This window comes from Ammospiza nelsoni, chromosome 11 (genome assembly GCF_027579445.1).
Source record: "Ammospiza nelsoni isolate bAmmNel1 chromosome 11, bAmmNel1.pri, whole genome shotgun sequence".
In the NCBI taxonomy this organism is placed as follows: domain Eukaryota; kingdom Metazoa; phylum Chordata; class Aves; order Passeriformes; family Passerellidae; genus Ammospiza; species Ammospiza nelsoni.
In genome coordinates, this window is record NC_080643.1 from 17,127,079 (window position 1) to 17,147,989 (window position 20,911).

Sequence of the window (20,911 nt, forward strand, 5' to 3'; positions counted from 1 at the left end):
TTCTGTCAACTTGGTTTTCTTAGCCTTATTTTGAGTATTATTTAGGGGTGTGTCTGCAAAGCTACATTTTCTTTCATGTGTTTGACAGCTGGTGTTACTGAGTGTCCTTCGGGTCTCCTTGTATCATGAATACCACTTTTGGTGGTGGAGACTGAAGCCTAACCAAAATTACAGATCACAGAATAAAGCAAGGACAGTGTAAGCTGCTGAATGATCCTCTGACAGGCTGCTGCCAAGCAAGTCCAAAAGGATTGATTCTAAGGAAGTCTGTAATTTCATTAAAAATATCTTCTCAACCTGTTTAGACTTGGGTGTTGAGTATTGTGCCTCATTCATCAAATTGACAAATTCAGCATGAGGTAAGTGGTGCTTTCTACTTTGTCTGAAAATGGTTTTGCTGAAGTGTTTTGTGTATTTAATAGTTTTGATAAAAATGTTCTGGAAAGGTTGTATTCACACTCCTAACTCATTAGTCTTTCACTTGAAAATATTTTCTTTGAGCAGGTCAAGAGTATTCTTTATATGACACCACACAGCAGTGAATTGTTTAGTGTATCAGCATTATTACCTTGAATTGCCAGCTACATTCTAATGTAGCATTTAAAAGAAAAACAAAGGGCGAAACACAGAAATAAAAAAAAAAACCCACACCAAATCAAAACCCCATAATTGGGTAGTTTTGTAGTGTTACTCCTTGAATTTGTTGGAGTCTCAGCTACAGGCTGATAGTGTGTTGCAGGTGCAATACAAATAATTTCACTTCTAGTTTTATTTCATATTTTCTCTTAGTTGACTGGGGGCAGCAGACAAAATGCATGTTCCTAAAAACCTAAATCTAGAAAACATATAATCAACGTTTGGGCTAGAAGTGACACCAGGAAATTGCAGTTATTTGTGATGATTCTGTTGGCACTGCTTTTATAGTTTCATAATAGTTCATCTGTTTCTCTTTTCCCATGACTCTTAGCAGGTGCACCTGTCCAGTATGGCTGAGTTTGAGAAGTGACAGGCAGAGAAATGCTCAAAGGAAAGCTGTGTGCTTTCCCCTCTCTGCACACAGGGCTGAGGAGCAGAACCTGGGGTTTGATTAAAACCTGCAGATTCCCTTAAGGACCACATAGGGTTTCAAAGGTACCTTCACCCTTTATTATTGCAGTTAATGGTTGTATAGGAGAGCAAATGGCTGAACTGAAAACTGGGAGCCCAGGGTTAGGTGAGGAATATTGCTGGTTGTGTTTTCATGATGTTAAATCAGCAGTTGTCCATGGTAGTGTGAATTTTTCCAGAACTAAACTTTGCATGCATTTAAAACTCATGGTAGGATTGTGTGGGAAGAGCTGGACACACAGGAGGGAAAAACTTCAATTATTGCCAAACAAGCAATTCTTGCTTGTTTTATTTTTTCCAAGTACGGAAACTCAGTATCATATCTCAGCACTTGTAGTAACTCACCAGATTTGCTGTAGCCAGTGGTTTGGGGCCTGTTTTTTTCTCTCTGCTTATTATTTGACTTTATCTAGTTGTTTTTGCAGCCTGTACCACAGGAACCTGGTCACATTTACAGCTTTTCAGTGAGCCATATAGGAGGGGGGGGAAAGTGCATGAGTTAAACCTGAAAAGTGAGAAAAAGCTGAAGGAAATGTTATTTTGTCCAAGAGCTCAGGCTTCTGCACTGATGGAATTGAGTCGTCTGCAAAAGCAGGCCCCCCTCAGAGCCAGTTAGCCATTATAAAATAACCTTTGATATCCCATTTCCCTTACTGCACTCAAAATAACTTTTAAACCAGCTACTGCAGCCTTTTCACTCTAACACTTCTTGTTCCTGCAATGGGATTTGTGACTCACTCTCTGATGGTCCCTTGCCCCTGGAATCAGGTAGGATGTCATTCTCACACTGCTGGACAGGGGCTGTAGCTCAGCTGTGCTGAGGTTCTTAAGCAAAACAAATTGTTCATTCTCAACACACCAACCTACAACATGATTAATGCATAGATTAAAACATCACTGTTTGTGTTACCTCTGTTAGGACAATACAGGCACTGGTTATTACATTTTGGCCATATATGAACATAAAGTGGCAGTTTCCTCTGGATATTCTCAAAAGCAGGTTAGCCTTTGAGCAACTATTACACTGACAAGCTTCAGGATTAAGTTTTCAAATCAGTTCAGGCTCAGCAGTGCTGGCAGTCACCTTCAGGTGTGAAGGTCTTGGAAGCACTTTGATAAACTTCAGCCACAGTGGGTTTGTAAATCTTTGTAGATATCACATATCACCTTTTCTTATCAGTCTGCTAAATTACAATCAACAATGTACATTTTTTAACAATTTACATTGGAAGCTGGCATTTGCTGTTACATTCACAGAGATAACAGTCTCTGCAGGCAGAACTGCTGCATTTGACCCTAACTGTAACCATTTGGCCATTCTAGCCATAACTAACACTGCAGGCTGTAACAAAAACATTCAGTGCTTAGGATGACTTTGTTGTAATTGTCTAGCACAGGCTTTTAAGCTGTAGCTCATTTGTGGGATTAATGTGAATAAACTCAGGTCAGGGATGTTGTGTGCTACAGAACAATGCATTTTGTATTTGCAATCTTCACCCATGCCAGCTTGGTTTAAAAAGATGGAGGTTTGAGGCCTGACATGACACAAAGCAGCTCTTTGGCTTTTCTGTGGGAGTTTGTTTCAGTTTGGGGGCTGGATGAGCTGCAGAGGGCCCTTCCAACCTCACCAAGTCAATGATGTGCAAGGTGTAGAATTGAGCAAGGTTTCACTGAGCAGGGAAAAGCAGCTGTGGTGAGCTCAGCTTCCAGCCAAGGGGAAACCCTGGTTGCCATCCCCAGGGGCAGGGAAGCAGATGGGTGCTGCTGCTGAGGAATGTGATAATCATGTGTAGAAGATGCCTAGTGGCTTTCCTGTGCTCAGCACTTCATTGTTCAGTCCTGTGCCTGTGCCCGATGCCAGAGGAAATTGCTTTTCTCAGTTAATACAGAGGCACAGCTTATCTGTAACATGGTGGGGAAATGAAAAGCTGCTATGGTGGGAATTCTTCAGGCAGTGAAGAACTGATCATCAGGGATGATGAGCTGTTGCATACATGATTGGACCTTTTGAATCCTGAGAAAAATTCCAGGAGAAAGTAAAAAGTGAAGAATTGCTGAAAGTCAGCACAATCTTAAAATAATCCTGACAAGGTTGATCACTGTAAATGTCTGAAATAATTCTGGTGGTTCTGTAAGTATATTTCTTTTTGCCTTTGCTCTTTAGGAGTACAGCCTCATTTTTCCTTAGGAATGTGAACAGACAATGCATTCAATTTCAAAAGCTGTGGTTTAATTTCACAATAACATGATGTTACTGTGATTCCTGCCAGTCAGAGTGTAGGAGATTGGGTCTGTTTGGTGTATGGAGCCTGGGTTGTACTACTTTAAAGTCCAGAGTTGGGAGAAAATGAGAATGTAAATGTGCATGTTTGGGTGTTGTCTGTAAGAGGGGGTGGATGGGAAGGGATGCAGAGCCAGGAGGGAACAGTTAAGAGTTTTCCTACCAGTTTTTTCCAGAGATAACTCTTCTGTTTATATAAAGTTTAGCAATAGTCTACTTCTCCTTTTTTCCAAGTTGCCATACACACACCCTTTAGATGAAGCCAGGATTTTTTTAAAACAACTTTTTAGAACTGGATTGCTCCAGCAGTTTGGGATTCTTTAGGGAACTGTTTTTTGTCCAAGTTCTTAACAGTTCATTTGGTCTGTTCACCCAGATGGGTTAAACATCTCTTATCTCTATAAACTCAAATTGTTTAGAAAAATTAAGTGATGACAACTGTTGAAAACTGATGATCACTGCATTTTAGGATATCTGAGGAACTGTGACTGTCATATCTTTGTGAGGACAGCTCTAAGCTTGCCCCTCACAGCAGGCTCATGGCCAGATACTGCTTTACCACAGCTCCTGCTCATTGGGCTGTTCTTAAGGTATTATCCTAATGGTTTTTTTTGGTTTTGAGGAAGGAAAGGGCTTTTACATGCACTTTCCAGGCCTTCCCTCTAATCCTGAAGACTAGGAAATGTTGTTTGGTGGTTGTTTTTCTCTTTTTTTTTTTTTTTTTTGAGTTGCTTTGTTTATTTGCTTATTTATTTTACATAGACAAGTGAAATGTTTTTTGTCACACCAATAAATGCAGCTTGTCTTGTCCAGTGCCTGGTGACACTTCCAGGTTTGTGACCATGCAAGCACACACAGGGGCTTGGAAGGCTTTGCTGCTCTGTGCCTGTGCATCCTTCCTTGGTGCATCTCAGCAGGAACATGGCAGTTTTCCAGATGCTACCAGGGACCTGAAACCTGTTACTGAGAGGAGCAGCTGGCAGCTTGTGTTTCACAGAAATGACCTGGCCCTGCCTGCTGCAGCTGCTGCTCAGAGAGGAGGAGGCTGAGCCCAGGCTGAGGGGAGGAAGGAGCTTTGGGCCTCTGGAGGTGCAGGATTATTATCCCAGTTTTTGAGCCAAGCCAGGAGCTTGCTGAGCACCCTGGAGCGGGCTCTCTGCTGCAGGGCAGGGCACAGCCTCTTTGGCAATGACCAGAGAATAGAATGTCTCCCAATTTTCCAAAGGCTTCCTTCTCACTCTCATGCAATCTCTTGTTCTCCTGGTTGCTGGATCCAGGCTTGTTCTTAACCAAGCCCCTGCTGAAAATGGAAAAGAGCTCTCCCATCTAAACACAGGTCTGGGCTCATTTTAATAACTCACTTCCCTTTTTAGGGTCTGAGGCCCAGCTGGTGACCTGCAGCCCAGTGGGACAGTGAGTGAGGGTCATGCACACTTCAAAGGTGGGGCAGCAGCTCTTCCTCCAACCTTTGCTGCTGAATCCTAGCAATGGATGGGAGGCTCTTCCATCTTCATCATGACCAAAAATCCCAGGCATTGTGCACACATTTAAATATCCTTCTATTGCCTAGGATGCAACCCTCAACAGTGCCATCTCTTTTAAGGTGAATTGTAAAATGTAAGTTCTAGTATTGTTTGGTTTGGCATCTCAGTAATTCCTCTTTCAGGAGATTGGTCATCTGACCTCAATTTCATCAATCCTCAGCAAGAAATTCAAAGCCCTGTAGTGAACTGCCAATTCTTAAGTTGTTTCTAGAAGGATTTTTAAAATCACTATAAACTGTTTACTAATATCAACAATATGAAAATTTTGGAAGTCACACAAGGAAGAAGTGGTACAGCTACAAAAGGCACAAGGGTTTTCAAAAGGCTTTCATATGAATGCAGTGATGCCAAACACCTCAGCACCACAAGTTCAGCTGTAGTCACAGGAAAATGGAGAATAGAGAGAAATTTCCATTCCATTCACAGTGGTTTCATACAGGATGGAATTCATTACCAGAACCAGTCATAAACCATTGAGTGAGTTTGCACAGCAGTATCACTCTCATCAGAATTCCTTTGCTTTCAGCTACATTTAGATAGCACTGAAATAATTGCAACAGTGAAAAGTGTCTTAGTTGTGCTGTGTTTGAGTGCAGCCCAAGATTAGCACTTGAAAGGATGATTCAAAGTTCACATTTACATTGGCAATGATGATTCAGATGAGGAAGGACAGAGATCTTTGCTGTTGGCTAGCTGGAGTCTGTTCCTTGCTCTTCTGGCTCAGGAGGATACAATTCATCCAAAATCAGCTCTGCAACAAAAAATAATAATGTTTCAGAGGATGATTTTTTCCCTGCTTCATACAGTGTAATTATAGCTGGTATCTGCATTTTAGAACATACTGATGGTAGAAGACCACAGCAAATAACATTCTTGAAGGTTCCATGCAAACAGGTCTTTGGGTTTGTCACACAAACATCTCCCCTTCTTTCCTTTAATGCCTTTTTTAGGGACACATTCCACTATCCCAGGTTGCTCCAAGCCCCATCCAAGCTTGCCTTGGACACTTCCAGGAACAGAGCAGCTGCTCTGGGCAACTGTGCCAGGGCATCCCCACCCTCACAGGGAAGAATTTCTTCCTAATATCCAGTCTAAACTGCCTCCAGAGGTCTGAGCAACAACCAGCTGTGGTACTTGTTAAAAGAGAAAAGTGATTTTTATTTCTGCAACATGGAAAAAAGCCAACATGTGACACATTTTTACCTTCAGAGGCACTCAGTTTTTGAGTCTTTTTGAGAATGGCTCTTATGCCTGGCATGGCTTGGTCATATTGATGGAGAACTTCCAAACAGTGCTCATGGAACAGTTTATCTTTTTGAGACAGGCTGTGCAGCAGTAAAACAGCATCCCTTAAAAACTGAATAACTCGTTCCCTGTGTGCACACAAGCTGCTCTCAGATCTGATCTTCATCCACTGTCTGTGCAGCATCACAATTAGTGTCTTCACCACCTGCAAGGAAAAACAGTGCCTCAACACACAAAGCAAAAATATAGGAGCAGAAATTTCAATATGAACTTTATTGCTTAATCTCTTCAAACTTTCAAATGTCAGGATATTTTCTAACAAGACAAAGCCAGCTTCCTCTAAAGTACACAACACTTCTGTTTCTCTACAGCAAAAAAATAAAAAGGGCAAAAAGCAATTTCAGCATTGAGTACTGGGAATTTGTCAGCAGGGTAAATTGGGGGAACATACCTCGAGGTAGCACTGACAGTCTGTGCCAGGAAATAAAACTGCTCTGGAGCACCACATGCAGCGTGTCAGGAGCCTCAGAGTCTGTTACAAACACAGGCTGGGTTAGAGTCAGAGCCAGCTTAGGATAATTCATTCCTAGTTTCAAATAGGCTTGGGGTATTTTTTTCTCTTAACAGCTGATGTCTTTTATCCTCAAAGTTGTACAGGTTTTTTTCCCTGTAACACTTCCTAGACAGAGTTTGCCTTGCACAGAAACCTCAACTTTCTTATGAGCAAAGCTGACAAGGTCAGGGGCCTCTAATTCACTGCATACAAATAATGTGTTTACACTTACTATAACAGTGCAGCTGGGGGTAATGGAAAGGGTTCCAAATTCTTTAAAATGAGAGAAGTAGAGCAAATAGAACCTCAAACAAGTCTGTTGTCACTTCTGTCTGTACAAACAACACAAATTAGGTTTAAAAGGTATTCTTTCTATATATAATCATGACTGTTAAAACAGCAAGGTAGCATTTCCATTCATTGCAAGGAATATAAATCCTAATAATTAGATTCCTAACAGAATGCCTTTAAATGCTATAAATACAATCAAACTGAAATGCAAATCTTGCTTCTTTTTACTCTTCTATTGCTCTAAAAGGAAAATAAAGCTTAGTGCTGAACATCTACAGCCATCCTAGGGTCTCCCTTGGTTTTTTCAGTGACTTGAAAGGCTTTTATGAGCAATGGTCTCTTCAAGGATAGTTACTGATTCAGTTTCAGGCAGGTCCTTTCAAAAATCAATGTAATCCCTTACTGCAAGCCCATACTGGCAGTTTTGTATTTCAGCTAGAGAAGAACTTGTTTTCAGACAATTTGTGCACAATCCTGCTCCTCCCACTCCCCCAACTGGAAGAAGAAGGAAAGAGCACATGGACACTCAGCCATGGTTACCTCTTGCTCCAGCTGAAGCCAAAGCATTTCAGATGCTGATTTGTCTGGTCTTGATGTTATGTACATGTAGAGTGCAAGGAGAAGGCAGGTGTCTGAAACAGAGAGAACTTTGTTCTTTTTCCAGCCAGCCACTTGTTCATGACAAAAATTAATGCTATCAGGCAAGAAAACATTTTGAGTTCTGTCCTAGGGCTCATAGTACAGGCTCAGCTTCTTGTTTTACTTGCCACATCTTCAGCAGTGCTGAGGAAATTGGTACCCCTAAACCTTATCTTTGCCTTTGTGGTAATCCTGTCCTGGTTCATTCATAAGGAATTGAAGAGAGATCATCTGTCATGCAGAGTACTGGAATCTCTGAGCAGTGCCATGAGCACAGATAAATTTAACTTCAAAACTCCTCAAAGCCCCTTTCTCCTCATCAACCTTAAATACACATTCTAGAAAGTGATTTTAAAATGGCTATCAAAAGCACTGCTTTTAGACAGACACCACAACACAAACACTCTCCAAATCATAAGCAGAAAACAAGTTTTCAGGTAACAGAGCAAGCTTGTGGCCTTCTGAGGTTTCAGCACCTTGGAGCAAGGCCTGTTAGCATTACTGTGGGTCATGGTAACAGTTCTGTGTCTGCTGCAGGGTTTACCTGAATGGGAGCAGAGCTGAGCAGCCAGCAGGTGGTGCTGAGCAAGGGCTCCCAGCAGCCTCACAGTCAGAAGCACGGCAGGCACAGGGGTCTCGGGCCGCAGGCAGCGCTGCAGCACCTGAGAGCTCACTAAGTGCTGGAAACTTCAAAACAAAACTGGGTTAGAAAAGGGAAGTGCAGTCACAAGTTGGAAATACACTACTTTCCCGTAGACAGTATCATAATTTGTGCATTTTAAGCTATTCAGAACATACAAAGTATGCTGGAAAACATTGTTACTTTGGCAGTCACTCTGCAGTTCACTCTGGCAGTTATACCTGCCAGAATGAGATCCTGTGCTTTTCTTCCTTATGCACCTCCCAGCAATCACAAAAACCCCAAAATCAGTGTTACAAAGCTTCTTCACTTTCAATGAGGCAACAGCATCTGCTTCATATGAATATCATCAGCAAACCTCGTTACTGATCAGGGATGATTATTACACTCATTAACAGCAAAGGCAGTAGCAAGATCCTCAGCTGCTTCTCAAATATGATCTGAGATGTGATTTCTCTCATACATAGCACATCTTTTAGTAGAAGTTGCCCAGATGAGTTTTAACAGAGAATGAAAACTACTTAACAACAGACTCTGAAATAATTTTAAAGCTATTACTGACTTACTTTATTAATAAGTCCATAGTTGAATTTTCAGCTAATTTTACCAAAACCTTTAGGCTTTGGCACAGGATATTGTCAGTCTGGGAACCCCTTGCAGCAGAAAAAGCTAAAATCTGAAGCAGCTTTTTAAACAAAGAATGTTGAGCTCCATCAGTATTGGGAGGATCCTGTGGAGCAGCCAGCCCTCCTTGTGTCCTGCTCTCTTCTTTATTGTCACACTGATTGTCACACAACACATTTTTGTCAATCTTGGAAACCTGTTCATCTCCAGCAGCAGAACTGTTCTCCATTTCAGCAGACAGCAACGTGTGGACAACATCCCAGCTGTAGAACACCAGATAATAGAGGATCCCCAGTGACACAAGAGTAGTTTCTTCAAGGTTTAGCCTGCAGTCCTCCTTGCCTGGGCCCGTGTTTGTGCTGGCTCTGGAAGCAGCAGTTGGGTGGGTGCCACAGGCTCCATTCCCTGGCGTGTCCCCGAGCTGCTCCGCTCGGCAGAAGGCACCGATGTGGTGCTCCAGCAAGGGCAGGAGGTGCACAGCACCTGGGATCCTGCTCTGTGTGAGGGGCAGGAGCCCTCCCTGGCCTTCTGCTGGCCTTCCCTCACATAATCCTTCATCCAGAGCAATCAAGTTCAGTCCTGTCATTGCCAGTTTTTGAGCTTCTTGCAGGAATACAAGAGGAGCGATTCCTTCTTGAGTTGTCCTGCTGCTGGGGAGTTGTGTGGGCTTCCTGTCCAAATAAAAGTAAAAGGGAAATGCTTCACAAGAACAGACTTGAAATCCAAGTTATCCATAATATGAATTGAATAATAGAAAAGCCAGAGAACTAAGAGATGTCTGTTTCCAACATAGGAAATAAAGGGGGAAAAACATCATCCTACTCCTTGATGCCTGCATGGAAGAGTAATTTCAAAGCATTCCAGGTTTCATCACCAATAAAATAACCTATCTGAAAAGCAAAGGTATTTCAGGTACTAATTCTGTAAAGTGAAGAACTATTATAATTCATATCCAATCTTCATATTTAAAATGCTTTACCAGGAAATACAAATATATCTTGAAAGGTTGCACACCAATTGTACATTACAATTTGAACACAGTTTATATTTTGAAGATATAAAACCAACTTTTTAATCACATCTTCAGCATTTTCTTCCCCCTTAACCCATGATGTTTCTGTGCTTCCCTCATTGCAATGCAAGGCTGCTCACAGCTTTACTTTAGTTCTGTGCCTTCCCCTAACTGATAATTAACCTAATTTAATTTATTTTTTAAGGATGCTCCAGTGTTTGGTATGTGTGATAATCAAAGATACAGAATGATGTTCCAAATTTTGCACTAAATGGCCTAAGCAGAGCATAATTTACCACAGGGAATGAGCTGTCCTGCATGACCAAGTGTTTCTTAGTACAGAGAATGCCACTGTGCTGAATGTGGCAGATACAGTTTAAAAAAGAAAATAAAACTTACGGATCCAAAGAGTTGGGGGGCGACACAGCTCCAGACAGAGGCTCAGAGTTGCTGAGAAGGTGGCAGAAACCCAGAAGTGACCCAGGGACTATGGGCTGCTTCATCAGTGCATTCAGCAAGATAGAACCTGGAAGGACACAAAATTTTCTTTGGAGAAGATTTGCCATCACCAACAACAACAAAAAAAACAGTATTTCAGAAGATCAGCCTTATTGTGAGAGTGCTCACAACCTCAACTTTGGTTTGGTTTTTTCATTATGAATGTTGTTTCTTAACAGGAGGATGATTTTCAGAAAAATTAATTTTAGATATTTAAATACAAACCAAGTTATATTTAGAGGTCTTTTAATTATGATCCCATATTAGCAAAATAGCTTGAGCAGAGTGATCACATATCCCAGGTGTTCTGGTGACTTGCCCTCCATTTTCTACTCCAGACATTGAAATTATGTGATGCAATTCCACTAAGACAGTACCCTAAAGAATACTTGGAGCTGACTGCTGAAAATGCTTTATAGTGGTTTTTTTAAGGTACATGTTCCCTGGTTTTATCTCTGCATTACCAGAATGATATTACCTTGTGTTTTTTGTTTGAGGACAGAGTTGTAGGAACCATTTTTTCCTGTTGCTTTGTGCTGCTTCAGGGATGAAACTTCAGGCTGGGTTATCTTCCTGTCTGAAACAAACAGGGATTGGGAGAACACAGATCTGTACACACAGCCACAGTGTTAGATAATCTTTTAATCATCTCTATTTCTCACAATTACCAAGCAAACCAAGGCCAAGCCTTGCAGAGTTCAGGAAAAAAGTAAACAAATGTATTTTTTCAAACAAATAGCATATTGAGTGTTGTTACAATAGCAATAATAATGCTAATAGCAACAAACAATAGCAATACTAATGCTTTCAGGCTACTGCATTTTTTTCTTTTTGCTGGAGTTCCCACTGCCCATATTTTTAGCATGAACATTGTAACTGACAGCAGCATCTCAGATTTTTCATGTCTCTTCCAGTAAGCATTAGTTGATGACATCCACATTTCTAACATTTATTATTTCCCATTGCTATTAAAAAACTACTATTTTTGCTTCATATTATAGCTATCTTCAACCATATGCAGGTATTAATTTCCTAAGGTTTACTCAATGAATTTTAAGACGGAATTTTGTGAGAATTATTGCCCTACACAGAAAAGAGGAAATGAGTACATTGTTTCAGTTGCTTCTTTCAATAGGGCTAAATATGTACCCTTTAAAATCCAATCCCCAAAAAGCTAGAGCAAGAATACAAAACATGCATTAGCTGACTAACAGACCAAGAAATAAGCAAATTATTTCCTGTTCTTTGTGCAATGAGGAAAGACAGATCAGCAATTTGGATGTTTTTGTTCATCACACAATAAAGTTTTTTATTGCAGCCACTGGCCACTTCATCACTGTCACCTTAGCATCTGGTACTGAGGTATGAATTAAATGAACTTCATGCAAATTTCAGTCGTGGCTATTTAACTCCAGTTGGTATAAAGTGGAAAAAAAAACCTAACCAAAACCAAAATAAATAACTGTGAACTGACTGCAACTGTTCAGTCACAAAATACTTCTCCAATGTAGAATGTTTACATGTAACTAAAAATGCTGCAAGCTGTACATGGGTTTACCTTCTTTGTTTGAAGTAGTCGGGGCCATCAAATTTCCTGAAGAACTTGATGGCCTAGTGGATGTTTCAGCATTGAAGGATTCCTTTGTAGGAAAAGATCTTCTTTCTGGCTGTGGAGAACATCCTCCTGATTTCACTTGTACTGCAAGATTCTTTTTAGGGCTAAGATAAAAAGACAAATCAGTATTTCTTTTGTAATTATTTTATTAAATAACAATCTGTTTTCTTTGCACTGTTTGATGTTTTAGAGATACTTCACTATAAACTCTTTGAATTTCTGTCACAGATACAAGGAAGGCTCATTTTTGAGCAAATTCCACAGATGTCATCAGACTTTTTTGTTGTATTTTTTAAAGAGAATAGATCTTAGATCTTAGATCACATGAATAAAACCTCTTCAATAGTTTAAACACATATATTGCAAAAATGAACACAAATTCCTTTTCCAACCCCCCTACCTTGTTGCTGGAACTGCCTGAAGGTGTTTGTTTCTCTCACAGTTCTGAAGTCGTGTTCTTAATTCATTCATTTCTGCATCCTTGAACTGCAGCTCTGAATGCAGGGACTGTACCTGAAAGGGAGTTCAGGGCATTTCACTGTCACCAGTTCAGGAGTGGTGCAACTGAGTTACCAGGGAGCTCCAGGTCACCATCTGCTTTATGGGAACTCCCACATCTCCATTTTTAGGAATGTTAGCCCAGTAAACACTGTCTAAAAGCCAGGAGTTGAGGCAGGAAGCCTTTGTGAGTGGCTAAGACAGAGCAAGTGCCATGCAGAGCATGGCTCCAGTGAGGCTGCAGAGCAGCCCCTGTCCTCTCCAGGGCTGCTCAGAGATGATTGCAACCAGAGCAGCAATCTCATCACAGCCACAAAGCATGTTCTGTCACTTTTCCCACTCCAACATACATCCCAATTGCAAGGTTCTCAGGATGGCTTCAAGAAAGCATAAGGAAATGAAAACTTCCACCACCTGAATTTACTCCTTTATTTTGGCAGGGGAAAACCCTCAACAAGTTCTTACAAATATTTTCTTCTAGGGAAGAAAATAAAAGCAAACATTGTGTAAGTTTCACACAAATTTCACACAAATGTTCTTCGTTTGACTAAATGCTTTGGGACATCATTAAGTCATAAATCAGCATCTGCAGTTAACTGATATATTTACCAACCTTTTTGGAGAACTCTTTTTCTTTTTCACTCAAAATCTGAGATTTCTGCTGTTCCAGTAGCAGGTAGGATTTTTTCTGTTCCTCCATAGCATGCTCCATCTGCTGCATTGAGTCACGCAGAATTTTAATTTCTCCATTTTTAGTGAGAATTTCATCCTGCATTTCTTTCAGCTGCAAACAGAGGAATTACATTTAAGGATGAATATAGCCAAAAGTATGCATTTGCATCAGTATATGGTTGAAAATTATGTGTATTTGTAATTTCTAGGGAGAAAAATACTCCTGGTAATCCAGCTTAGAAATTCCACACATGTTGCCTCTAATCTTTTATTAATTAAATCATTCTCAGCTACTGTTTTCTTTAAAATAATTAAAAAATGACAAAATCATTCTTCTCTTTCCCCTTCTCTGCAATTATTTTTGGGTTTTTTTAAAAAAAAAAGTGTTGTAGTCACACACATCAATAATTTATTAATTATTTGGATGATAACAGTGATAATTTAATTATACTACTACATCCATCAGGACAGCCAGCAAGCACTCTAAGACAGACAGAATCTTCATGACATTGTGTCTCTAATACTCCCTGAGCAGCCACTACCACTCAGAGACAAGACTTTGGGGGTAATAAAGAAGTTACTCAGAAAAGCAAGAAGAAAACATCAGAAAGACACTTCTCTGCAACTGTAAAATTATGATTTAATGTGGTGTACAGGTAGGAAACTCCCTGATACAGGTGGATAAAATAGAGCTGGGAAAGATACAGAGAAGGGAGGAAGGGAAACAGAGTATCTTTGCATAAATGACCACCAGAAGGTAAAGTAACAAATCACTTGAAAGTCACGTCTCAAACCTTTTCAGTTGAACAAAACAACTCTGGCTGACAGGGCAGAGAAATTATTTGATAGGGAACAAATAAAACTGAAAAATTAGCATTTGCTAATCTGAAATGACCAAGAAATAAAATTTACTATTAGTAGAGCTGTTTCTAGCACAATTATTTTAACACACCCCTGGATTACAAAGATTACATCACCTTGATTAGAATTAAATGCTTGGGACTGGATTTATCCCACCTTTTTATCAAAAATATGATATTTAGAGGAGAAGGGAGGATATTGCCAACCTTCTGTTTGACTTCTTCATGCTGTGTCTGCAGCACTTCAAACTGGAATGCATCTCTCATCAGACCATCTTCTGCTCTGCTTCCTGCTGCAGGGAAAAGCCAAAATCTGAAGCACAGATGATGAATGTGCATCACTGGTGACTCAACACCTAGGTTTTGATATTTGTCATTGCATACATCTGAATATCTTAGTATTTTATTACAATTACAAACAGGTAAACTGCCCCACCCAGCCACCACAGGAACATTGCTAGTGCTTGTGCATCAATTCTTACAACAGAAGAACCCCTGCCCCTTCAAATTTCTAATTACAGAATGGTTTGGGTTGAAAGGGACCTTAAAGATCATCTCTTATCTTAAACCAGCAAGATGACCCACAGCAAAAGCAAGCATTTGTTCTGAGATAACTTCAGTTAATGAAAAAACAAGTGTTCACTGAAAACTTATTCACCTGGAGAGGTGACAGATGTCAGGGTTGCTACAACATACTTGGATTATTCAAGATCTCTAAGGTTCATTGTGAGGAAACCCCTGCTTTCGTTTCTTTCAAAGTAAAACTGAAAGTCAGCTGTTAATACAAAGCATGCTATGCATTTATTAGTGGAAATTAACAGGGGAAAAACTTCTGAAAGCCAACATGCTACCAGAATATGATACCTAAAGCATGCTAAAAGTTTAGGAAACTCGGGTTTTTTATCTGGCAGGTTTAACATGCAGCACCCTCGTCTCACACACACCCCAGGCACGGGCTCCTGGAGCCATGAGATCAATGCAATGTTCCTGCTGGGATTGTTATTCTCGTTATTCCTTGAATCCCAACCATCCCTCTGACACCGTGAGGTGCTGCTGCCCAGGGGAACAGGCAGGAACCATTCCATTAAGGGGACTTACAAGAAAGATGGAGCAAGTCTATTTACAAGAGCCTGTAGTGACAGGATTAGAGGGAGGGGCTTCACGCTGATGGAGATTTAGGTTGGGTATTAGGAAGAAGTTCTCCCCTGTGAGGGTGTTGAGGCCCTGGCACAGGTGCCCAGAGAGCTGTGGCTGCCCCTGGATCCCTGGCAGTGCCCAAGGCCAGGCTGGACAGGGCTGGGAGCAGCCTGGGACAGGGGAAGGTGTCCCTGCCATGGCAGGGTGGCACTGGATGCGCTTTGAGGTCCCTGCCAACCCAGGCCATCCTAAAAGGACAGCAAACCCCGCCGCAGCCGCGGGCAGTGAGGGGCAACCGCCGGGACACACCGACCTTGCCGCCCGGCCCGGGGCAGCTCCGGGGCTCGCCACGCGTGTCCCGCGGGCGGATCCTGCGACAGCGCCTGCGAGGCCAGGATGTCGATCTGCTCCAGGTCGTCCGCCGTGAAGTCATCGCTGTCCCCGAAGGGGTCCACGATGCCGGTCACGGCGCTCTTGGGGCGCTTGTGCGGGGGAAGGACGTTGCGGAGCGCGGGCGGGGCGGCCGCGGCCCCGCTGTCCCCGCAGAGCGCGGGGCCGCTCCGCTTGCGCGGCCCGGGCAGCGCCGCCATGGCGGGACCGGGACCCGCGGGGCCCACACGCCGCGGAGCCGCCACGGCCACGCCCACCCCGCGCGCCGCGCCGCCCGCCAATCACCGCCGGGCAGCTCTCCCCGCACAGCCAATGGGATGGCGGCGGCTTCGGAGCCGGTTGTAAGAGCCCTTGTGATTGGTCGCGGACAGCCGACAGGCAAGCGCCTCGCTGATTGGAAGGGAGGGAGGCGGGAAGGATCGTGCCCTCAGCGGTGTGAGGGGAGGCGCTGACGTCAGCCTTTCGAGCGATGATGTCATACTGAACGGTGACGTCACTGTGAGGGTTGTCCCGCTGATGTCACACCTGGCTTCATCCCGGCACGGTGGCGTCACACCTGGCAGCTGGAGGGCGGCTGCGACCTGTCCTGTGCGGCCGCAGGCACGAGTGCCCTCGATAGACTGGGGCCCCTGAGAGTCAGGGAAATGCGGTATTTGCAAAAGTCCCGAGCTGAACCTCCACTGTTACATTCCTGCCGTTAACATCTCTTGTCATCGTATTTGGCCTGTTTTAAAATGGACTGAAAAATGGAGTTTCCAGCTCTGTATAACTCAGGCGGGTGTGAGGCCACAGCTATGTTGATAAACCTGTTAAGAGGAGATGCGACCATAGTCTTGCAGCACATTTTTAAAACAGGATTTCAAATTATTTTCATTTCTACAAATCAGTTTACAAATCCCTTGATGGTCTTTTAAGCAAAAACCAATTCTGTTAGGGAATTCTGATTTCTCTTGTTCATTTCCCCATTGCCCATTACATGCAGGGAAATTCGATTATCAGGGAATAATTTTCTTTATCCCTGCACTGCAGGATCAGCCTGTGAGGAGCAGTGAGGCCCAAGGAAAGCCCTGAGGGTCATTGCTCCCAGCCGTGCTGAACTGGCTGCAGGTGATCCCAATGGAGCCAGCAGCTGGGATTATTGCTCAGCTCAGGTGCACACAAAAGGGGTGGTTTCAGATGGAAACTGCACATGCAGCACTTTAGTTTTGAGGTGCTGCTTGAAGATTTCGTTTTTGTTTCTCCAAAAAGTTGTTTTCTCAATTATGTGCCAGACTGGGGAAATTGTGGAAGAGTTTGATGCTCTAAGCACTGAAGGTACCATTATTTATGGTTGGAATTATTTTTCTTTCTCTAGTGGGAATGGTAACTTAATGTTTGTCTTTGTTGTCTTGCCATAAAGAAAAGTTTCTTCTTGCTTTTAAGAATGGTTTTATCTCTTTGTGTTTAGAGAGAGAGATGCTTTGAGGAGATGGCATAAAACCAAAATTTCTTGTTTAGTTTAAAACCTCTCCTGGCAATTTCTAGTGCTCTGTTTCTACTGCTTATGTTTCCAGTGACATTTGAGAGCTTAATTCAAGTAATCTAAAAGGAACTGGACTTAGACTTTACTTTTTCAAGGAAACACTTGAAGTAAAGTGTTCTTAATTCTGGGTGGGTTTTGTTTGGGTTTTTGCTTTTTGTTTGTTTGGGGTTCTTTTGCTGTTGTTTAATAAACTAATAGATTGTGCTAGTATTACTGTTTTTTATTATTGCTGCTTTTAAATAACAATATATTGTTTGAGTGGTATATCTTCAGTTTTACTTTCTCCTCTTCCTCTAGCTGAAGTTGAGGAAAAATTGAATGGTAGAACACTTGCACAGACTTTATTTTTAACAAGATAAAAAAAGTCAGTATCTTGGTTTTCCTCTATTCCAGGAGTTCCTGCTAAAGAAAATGACTTGCAGGGGATTAGAATAACAACAAGGTAAGTCTGAGATGTAGAATTTGCTTTAAATACTCATGGAAGCATTTTTGGCAGGGGGATGAAAGTAACACAGTTACATATCTGCTGATTTCTCACTTTTTTGTCTTGCTTACATTGAGTCTTAAACCTGAAACTCCCTGAGGAGAACACAAGAAACCAAAGTGCGACCTTAGCACTACCTGACAACTGTGGCATCTTTTGACATTTTATAGCCAGAATTTCTTGTTTTATTTGAATATTCCACTTAGGACTAATGGGTCCAGGTGTCAGCCCTCAATCCATGAGGGCAGTTTTAGCATTACCATTTGACTCTTGCAATACTTTTGGCTCCCTTTCATTTGCTTGATTCATTTGCTTTCTACTCTTACCATTACTTTAATTTCTCACTAGCAAGTTAAAATCTGGGCCCTTAATGTCTGTCCTGGCTTTAGCAGTATCTTGTTTTACTGACTTAAGAGTAAAATCACTGGGATAACAGGGACTTTGTGCATTTATTCATTTGGGTGCACACATTGTGGAAGCGGGGAGCTCTTTAGCATAATCTAGCATTGAGGTTAACAATTTATGTGTGGATTTGGACAGTTCTCAGTGCTGCTAATGGTATGTTTATTCTAAATGCTAGCAAGAGTTCTGTAACTCCAATGCAAGTGGTGTTTCTGTGTTCCTTGTTACAACGAAGGTGGATGTGAATGTATTTTGTATTCTGATTCTCAGAACAACGAGTAAAACAAAACTGAAATGGGTGACTGAATCAGACGAGGTACCAGCAGCTGCTAAAGTATGAGGTACTGACATGCAAATGGCACTTCGGTGAAAACTTGTTCTAACAAAACCGCATCTTGATCCAGACCTGAGAGCTGGTTAGGAGAGGAGTAGTCTGGGTTTTGGGCAAATGTCAGGAGTTTCCTCATTTGCTGGTAGAGGGAAAGGAAATCCGGCACGTCAGGGCGCACCTCGGGGCTGTGTGTTTGAAACGGAGGGGGATTTTAGTCTGTGCTTGTATTGCGTCCTGTAAAAGAGAGAGAAAGTGAACGAGGCAGCGGGCGATGGAGCCGAGGGAGGGATGAGCGGGGCTGGCCATGAGGGGAGCGCCGGGCCGGGAGCGCGGCCGCGCGTCGCACCCGTTAATTCCGTTGGGCTGAATGAGCGGCGGGGCCGCGTCCGGCCGGTGCCCCCGAGCGCGTCCCGGCGGGTCGGGCCGTCCGTGTGTCGGGCCGTCCGTGCGTCCGCGCCGGTGCCGCCCCCCCGCGGCCGGCACAACAAACCCGCCCCGTCCCGCCCGCGCCGTGCGGCTGTTGCGCGGAGCCGCCCCCGGGCGCGGGGGCCGGGCCGGGCGGCGCTGGCAGCGGGGCCGGGGCGGACATGAGGACCGAGATCTCCACGGCGGCCGCGTTCGTCACCCGCCTCCTGCGGGCCGCCGGCGGGGTCGGCGAGGAGCAGCTGCGGTGCTTCCGCGAGTGCCTGCAGGAGGCGATGCGCGGTGAGTGCCGAGGGGGCATCCCCTCTTTCCATCCGCTCTTTCCATCCCCTCTTTCCATCCCCCGCATCCCTCCCGCACCCCGCGGGCTCCGGCGGAGCGCAGCCCCGCGCAGAGCCTCCTCTTTGTTCCCTCCCGCAGAGCACTACAGGCACCACTGGTTCCCCCTGGTGCCCTCCAAGGGCTCCGGCTACCGCTGCATCAGGATCAACCATAAGATGGACCCCTTGATAGGAAAGGCGGCGGGGATGATCGGACTGAGCCACGAGAGGCTCTTCCAGCTCTTACCCAGCGAATTAACGCTGTGGGTCGACCCTTTCGAAGTGTCCTATCGCATAGGTGAGGATGGGTCTATCTGTGTGCTGTACGAAAGCCCCCAGCCTGGGGGGAAGGCGGCCAAACAGCTGGAGAGCAGGACCAGCTGCAAGGAGGAGTGGAGGATTGGCACATCCAGCCCTTCCAAGAGTTACAACATGATGACGGTTTCTAGTTAAAAACAACTCTTCCCTGTACGATGTTGTATGTATCCCAACCTCATGGTAAAGTTAGATGTATAACTGAGCTTTTTATGTTTTTATTTTTTTTTTTTTCACCCTATAGTCATTAAAGTCGTGGTAGTACTACCAAGTTCTTTGTGGCCAAGGGCTAAATGTATAAAGCAGTTCTTTACACTGCATGTTCCTTTCTGGGCTGTGTCCTGTAAATGCACTGTACAGTTGGTGGATTGTTTTACACATTTATATTTTCAAAAAAATTCTGCGTATTTGTAATAAAAACCAATATTGTAGCGCTCTTTATGATGGGTTTTAGTCAAAATTGATACTTGCTAAAAAACAATCTCTAATTTGCAGAGCAATAACACAAAGGGGGGGTGGGAAACAGATCTAGCAAACTGCACATAAATCTTTCCAGTGATTTGTCTGCACAGACTTCTCTCAGGGTCATTCAAGTTTGACTGTGAGGCACAAATCACAGAACTAACTCTTTATTTTTCCTTCTTCAAAGCATGCATTTATTTGTGGGCTGGGTTCCATCACACCCCAATATTTTAGCAAAAAGAAATGGGGAATTAGTTGTCTGGTTATTTCTAGTTGTGGGAGTAGAAAAATAAAAACTTGCTTAAAATGCTTCTGACTTGTTTTGGTAGTGTGCGTTTGTTTGTTTGTTTGGGGTTTTTGTTTGGTTTGGTTTTCTTTTCCCCCCAGGCTTTTAACATTGCTCTTAAAGCTTATTCTGTCTATTTCTAATAATTGCAGAAATCTTTGTAGTTAAAGAGGTGTAGCAGTGAACATCCATCTTTATTTCAGATCACAACAAAACACTGAGTTTTGGGAAAGCTTGCTGGCTGCCTGTCTTCAGCTGAATAATCTGGGGAGAGCTGGGTGGGTTTTTTTGGTACTGAATGGAAGCAAAAGTATTCTTCTAATATTTGCTCTGTTGCAGAAAAAAAAAGCTTGAGTTTATAAGGAAATGGAGTTTGGGTTTAAAACTGCAACTTGCACCATGTAGGAAGCTGGAGTGAAAATTTTCATCAATGCTGTAACTGCCTTGGCTTTTCTGGAAGGTAAATCCTGCTGTTTCTGGCTTTGAGCTCCTTATTTTTGTCAGGGTCTCTAATACCAGATGGATACAAGTTTTAGTGAAGGTATCAAACACAGTAGATTTGATGTAATAACAAAAGTTTTTGTTGCTGGTTTATGTGGATACTCTTAGTGTTGATATCCCAGTAAAGGATCCAATTTACAGATATTGTGGTTCCTATTCTAAGCAGCAGTGGTTTCTAATTCAGCCACAGAAGGCTGCCTGGCATTGCTGATTTCTGGAGCCTGGTGTTGGAGCACAGTGGAACACTTGATGAAAGGGA

The 20,911-nt window shown here is 43.0% G+C and overlaps 2 protein-coding genes across 3 annotated transcripts; one reads left to right on the plus strand and one right to left on the minus strand.

Moving 5' to 3' along the window:
• Nucleotides 1-4,073: 4,073 nt before the first annotated feature.
• ATRIP (ATR interacting protein) lies at nt 4,074-15,806 on the minus strand. 2 transcript variants are annotated; one of them, XM_059480093.1, is made up of 13 exons: nt 15,530-15,806; nt 14,287-14,369; nt 13,161-13,331; nt 12,450-12,562; nt 11,993-12,153; nt 10,913-11,011; nt 10,336-10,462; nt 8,867-9,595; nt 8,205-8,347; nt 7,562-7,653; nt 6,629-6,709; nt 6,136-6,382; nt 4,074-5,683 (listed from the first exon to the last, which is right to left on the minus strand). In XM_059480093.1, exons 1-13 carry the CDS (start codon nt 15,804-15,806, stop codon nt 5,622-5,624), a joined length of 2,385 nt encoding a protein of 794 aa, XP_059336076.1. In that variant the 3' UTR covers nt 4,074-5,621. The 2 variants fall into 2 exon arrangements, with proteins under 2 accessions (XP_059336076.1, XP_059336075.1); XM_059480092.1 differs by having other exon boundaries at nt 14,287-14,372.
• Nucleotides 15,807-18,848: 3,042 nt separating this feature from the next.
• LOC132078179 (protein BTG1-like) lies at nt 18,849-19,842 on the plus strand. The gene is made up of 2 exons (XM_059480179.1): nt 18,849-19,050; nt 19,189-19,842. The coding sequence occupies exons 1-2, from the start codon at nt 18,933-18,935 to the stop codon at nt 19,539-19,541; spliced, it is 471 nt and encodes a 156-aa protein (XP_059336162.1). The 5' UTR covers nt 18,849-18,932; the 3' UTR covers nt 19,542-19,842.
• Nucleotides 19,843-20,911: the final 1,069 nt, after the last annotated feature.

Bases quoted from the DNA above. Each gene is read 5' to 3' on its own strand.
- ATRIP (XM_059480092.1), bottom strand. From the start codon at position 15,806: ATGGCGGCGCTGCCCGGGCCGCGCAAGCGGAGCGGCCCCGCGCTCTGC. The intron at 9,596-10,335 runs GTAAGTTTTATT...TTATTTGGACAG, and splicing joins CCCCCCAACTCTTTGGATCC to GAAGCCCACACAACTCCCCA. The intron at 8,348-8,866 runs GTAAGTCAGTAA...TTTGTTTTGAAG, and splicing joins ACTATGGACTTATTAATAAA to TTTCCAGCACTTAGTGAGCT.
- LOC132078179 (XM_059480179.1), top strand. From the start codon at position 18,933: ATGAGGACCGAGATCTCCACGGCGGCCGCGTTCGTCACCCGCCTCCTG. The intron at 19,051-19,188 runs GTGAGTGCCGAG...TCCCTCCCGCAG, and splicing joins CCTGCAGGAGGCGATGCGCG to AGCACTACAGGCACCACTGG.